The sequence below is a fragment of the Aplysia californica genome, unplaced genomic scaffold (assembly GCF_000002075.1).
Source record: "Aplysia californica isolate F4 #8 unplaced genomic scaffold, AplCal3.0 scaffold00622, whole genome shotgun sequence".
Lineage (NCBI taxonomy): Eukaryota > Metazoa > Mollusca > Gastropoda > Aplysiida > Aplysiidae > Aplysia > Aplysia californica.
In genome coordinates, this window is record NW_004797892.1 from 171,921 (window position 1) to 177,056 (window position 5,136).

At 40.4% G+C, this 5,136-nt stretch overlaps 1 protein-coding gene across 1 annotated transcript in view; it reads left to right on the forward strand.

Moving 5' to 3' along the window:
- LOC101858892 (choline transporter-like protein 1) overlaps window positions 1-5,136 on the forward strand; it is a gene marked incomplete in the record, with an annotated part of 96,395 nt that overhangs the window by 48,883 nt on the left and 42,376 nt on the right. Inside the window, 1 exon segment of the mRNA XM_035972239.1 lies at window positions 1,649-1,750. Within this exon segment, the coding sequence (XP_035828132.1) occupies window positions 1,649-1,750 (102 nt within the window).

A 5,136-nucleotide genomic window follows, 5' to 3' on the forward strand; every position in this document is an offset into this window, starting at 1 on the left:
CCCACCTCACACACATACGCTCTCTTTCTCTCTTAGTGTCCTTCTCTCTGTTTTTCTCTCTCTCTCAATCTATGTGTCTCTCTGTCTCTCTGTCTCTCTGTCCCTGTCCCTCTCTTTCCTCTCCCTGACTCACCCGTTTTCCCTCCCCTACCACCAAAGCCCCACCCTCCCTTCCGTCAAGAATTCAATCTGCCCTTTCTCCATCGAAACCGGACCCACCCACCAGAACTCACTCGTCTGTTAGCTCTCAGACTGTCGACAAGCCTCTCTTGTGAAGCTGATCTCACCTGGTTTGTCTCAAGCTACTAATGCACTTCGTACATTTGAGCGAAGGTGATACTTGTCAGAACATCCAGATATCAAACACCAAGCTTGCAGATGGCCCCCTCCATCCATTTTCTCAGCTATCAAACGGACAGCGAGCTGACAACTATAGATACGAGTTTATCGTGCTCTTTGGAGTAAATGCCCGTGTTTGACCGTGGTCACCTTTAAAATTATAATTGAGCAGTGATAATCTTGTAATCGATTTCTTACTCTTTTCTTTGATATTTTAAAAAAGAGCCAACAATTACCTAACAAATCTTTTCGTTGTCGTGGCAAACCAGGAATTGAAAACTGTTTTCTCATTCAAAAAATCTCGAAGTCTTTTTATCTATATCAAATTTGTAATTTCTATCTGGTTAAAAAAAAAGTTTTGATTCGTGTCATCATTAGTTCTAATGTTTTTCAGATTGTTTTGTTTTTTATGTTGAATGGTAAGATTATTATAAAATTTTTAGAGCGGTAAAAGCATCTACTTTTGGATCTACTCTTTACCATTTTGATAATATTTAGCCCCAGAGGTAAATCTGAAATCACGTTCTATAAGCTCTTAACTTGGGAACAGAACCTGCAAGTGCAAAATCTTTTGGTTTCATCGCTCAGCAGTGTACAAAAATTTTAATCGAAACAGCACTTCAACATTATGTTAAGACGTCAGTAAAATTTCACCGCCATTTAACCAGATAATAGGCATCGATTGTTATATTTGTAGCTCACGTTCCTGGTTTTTTTGCCGAGTACTGACGTGGCCTGTCGATCACCTGACCTGGCTGGGCGGGGCTTACAAAATGTACCCGCTACGGTTCCTGTTCCTTTCGGCGTGGATGAATTATTTATTAAATCATTTATTTCGGGTGGTTAAATTTGGGCATTACACACAAAGATACATGTAGGCTAACTACAAAATGTTCTCCTTTAGTTTTTATCATTATTAATTAAAGCAAAAGCTGCCGTTGTTATTGGTTTGGCCTGCTGTGTTTGTGGTGTCGTTTTGGTTGTTGTTGTTGTTGTTGTTGTTGTTGTTGTTGTTGTTGTTGTTGTTGTTGTTGTTGTTATATTGTTCTTGTTGCTGCTGCTGTTATGGTTGAGAATGATGTATCCGTATATCTAATGATAAGGCTATTTTTGAGGATAATGCTGTTTTAGGTGGTTATGGGGATGACAATTAGTGATTACATGTGAGTATAGGCACTAATGTGAGTTTATCTTGCTTTGTCTCATATAAAAAATGTGTTATGTTTGTAACACTATCATTTGAAACTTACTAAAGGCTCTAATGGCATTTTAAAGGCTAAAAAGGTTGTCTTTATTTTATGTTTTCCAGGATCCCAAGGACGAAAAGGGTTTGCTGAGCAACCCTCGACGGAACAGAGGATGTACCGACATTATGGTATTCCTCATCTTCGTTTTCTTCGTGTGCGGCATGGTAAGTCGTGTCCTATGGCAGCCTTCACTAACCCCCACCCCCACTCTCTCTGTCTCTCTGTCTCTCTCTCTCTCTCTCTCTCTCTCTCTCTCTCTCTCTCTCTTTCTTTCTCTCTCTCTCTCTCTCTCTTTCTCGTTCTCTCTGCTGGAGTGTGTGTGTCTGTGTGTGTCCGTGTGTGTGTGTGTGTGTGAGTGTGTGTGAGTCTGTGTGTGTTTGTTCAGATGTGTTTGTGTGTGTGTCCGTGTGTGAGTGTGTGGGTATGTTTGTGTGTATGTTTGTGTGTGTACATGTGTAATCTTTGACCAAAAAAAAAACATTGTCCCATCCTGTAGTCTGCAATACCTGAGAAAAAGATTTGGGGAAGTCGAACAATTCCTTAATGGTTACTCAACATGTACGGAAGAATAAATGCAGTATAAGCACATGGGTGCATATAATTGAATTCGTAGCATTCCCGCTTCTGTTTATTTATAGACGATGTGTTTCTGACTTGCAATATTATGCCAATCGTATCGCATACATAGCATAGTTTGAGAATTGTAAATCATTTGCAGTATGACACTTAACGTAGACTTAAATGCTCGAAAGGGTTTGAAATAAACCCTATAAACAATGACAATGCGTTGGGTTATATCTTAACTATACATGTCCTGTCATCGTGACACTAGTGCACAGACTGTATAATAATAGTTTTTCTTAGTACACCAGACTAAAAATAAAGCCCCTCATTGATTAGTTAAGAGCATTCAACATGTTGTTAGATGTAGGTACAACAATTTTCTTTGCATGTCGTGTGCATGTCAGAATTTTTACACCCAAAAACTCGCATTTCAAAAAGGATCTGCTCAGGATCGAACATTGTAAGCCAAAAACATTTGCATCTGCCAAAACACTTTGTCATCAAAAAGCTAGCTGTGACGTTCTCAGCTACGTAAACTCATCAATGCTTTACGCATTTCTGCACAAAAAACAACACTTTTCCCTTGCTCCAAACGGTGCAGTATAGATTAGATATTATAATAATGTGGATGTTGCCAGAACAAAGGCCTTCCTTTTCCCTCGGTGTCCTTCAACTGTGGTGTTCTATTCTTGAAATTTCTCACCAAATCGCTCTCGATTCCCAAAACGGGTGGCAAAATTGTTGTAGCATCCTCTGTGCTGCCTTCTAGCCTGTGTTTAAAGCGATTTTGCATTGACGTTTGTTACTGTGCCTGGTTGCATCTCAAAGGCAGAACATCAATAGACGTTCGTGTGTGTCCCACTTTTGTTGTCATGCGCAGAACACTGAATGAAGTTCTGGTGCTGTCTTTTTTGCTCAGTGTATAATTTCATGAACGCAGTTCCAGGCACTTGATTTTTAGAATAAGGGTAAAACGTGGAGGTTTGGAAAGGGAGAGAAAGAAGGTGGGAGGAGGGGGGCGCTTCAGACACCAAGTGGGGCTTGGATGAAGGTATCAGTTGAAATTGTGTTACGAATATTGTGTTAAATGTGAAGCAGAATTAATGGTGAACGCAGCAGAGAATGGCTTTCGTTAAAGGAATATGGTGTATGTTTGAAAAAGATACTGGGGGTTTTTTTTCGGAGAGGGGGGAGGGTGGAAAAACGAGGGGAGGGGCTGTGGTCGTGGCTAGCTTTGAATGCATTTGAAAAGGAACAAGTTAAAGCTTTGAAAGATATATTGCGATACTCAGAAGAAGGTAGGTGACTGAGAAGCGAATGAAAAGAACACTTTTCTCCCGTAGTGGTGAGGGTTGGGGGAGCTCCATTGGGTAACCAGTAACCAGTTCTTTGGGAGTAGACAACCAACCTTTGCATACATTAACGCTTTTATTGTTAACGCTTGTTAACGATTGTTACATGTTAACGCTTTTATTTTACCACTGTATACCGCCGAGCCACATTCACTACGCGTTTACGTGGATTTGAGATATATATTTTGTCGTGTTTTACTTCAGTATATTGTTCTCTGTATTTCTTCTATCTTCCTGTTCTATTTCCAGAAAGATCTCGGCATTTCAGGAGAAGGTACAATAACTGCGTTAAAGAACATAAAGGGGGATATAATTTATAATTGCAAGTTGTTCACATCCCTATTGACACATTTTAGGTCATCTAGAAGGCGGGCTGCCTCGACCCTGCTTGTCAGGGCCTGCCTGGGCTTTCGAGAAAGATACATCTAAGCAGACAGACCAGATGTTTGATTTATAAAATATCCCCACACGAGAATCAAAGTCACATCTTCTGCGTGCAATGGTGAAACGCCTAGCCACTACAACACAGATCTCGGTATGAAGACGGAAGGGATATGGGGAGAGAAAGGAGGGGGGGCGGTAGAGATCTAATGAGTAAGAAACAGACAGGAAATCTTATTTTATGGTTCGAAAAACTTCGTAACAGCTGCCCTACAACCAGAAGAAAATGTTCCCAAAAAGTTTCCATCGGGTCGGTAGATTCCATAAACGAGTTTCAAGGTTTTCACCCAGTTTCACGTGCATTGTATAGATGGGAAGGTAGCTTGATATTTTCTGAAAGTAGTGAGAGAAATATCAGAATGGTTTGAATATAATTCTGACCGAGATACGCTGACGCTCATCGTTGAAATCAAGCTCAACAGCATGAGTCGAGTTTGTTTTAAACTTATGTTTTAAACTGTATTTGATTGAGGGGCTTTGCGCTCGGTTTATATATTTTTATATATATTTATGTATGTACAGAAATTGAATATTAAAAGGCGCCCATGGCGATACATGTAAACTAAATGTCAGTCGTAAATTAATACCGTAAAAACACGAGTTGCGGTCAAATTTCTATTTGCTTTGCAAATATAGTGCTACGTTGTAAAATGGTATTAAGTATGAGGATTTGTTCCACATACCATGAGTATAAACGACTCGGTTTTCCCCGCATTAGCATATTCTAACCACATGAAATCCAGGATGCTCGGTCCCGATTACTTTTTTATTGATTTTCTGACAATAGGGTTGTATTTTATGACATTATGTTGACGAATAGCTAAAATATAGGTGAGAAGGACGGTCTCGAGTTCTGTTTCTTCCTCTTCTCCCCCTCACCTTTCATCTCTACGTCTGTCCGCATCATAAACATCGCGGGAATTACATGGCACCGTGATACCCATTTCGGAGACCTGGCATCTTGGACTGTGGCATTGATGTCTTGTGCAGAAACCTCGACTCCAGACTTACGTCTATGTCTTCAACACTACGAGTCTTCCTCAAGGCATCAAGAACAATAATATACAGTCATCAATGACATTATGGCATCATATTTCAGACACTGCTTCGCAAAGTCCATTGAAGGACCTCGAGTTTCAATATCCCATGCACGTCGACATGGCGGTAACGTCCACTGACGCAGCCACAGGAGA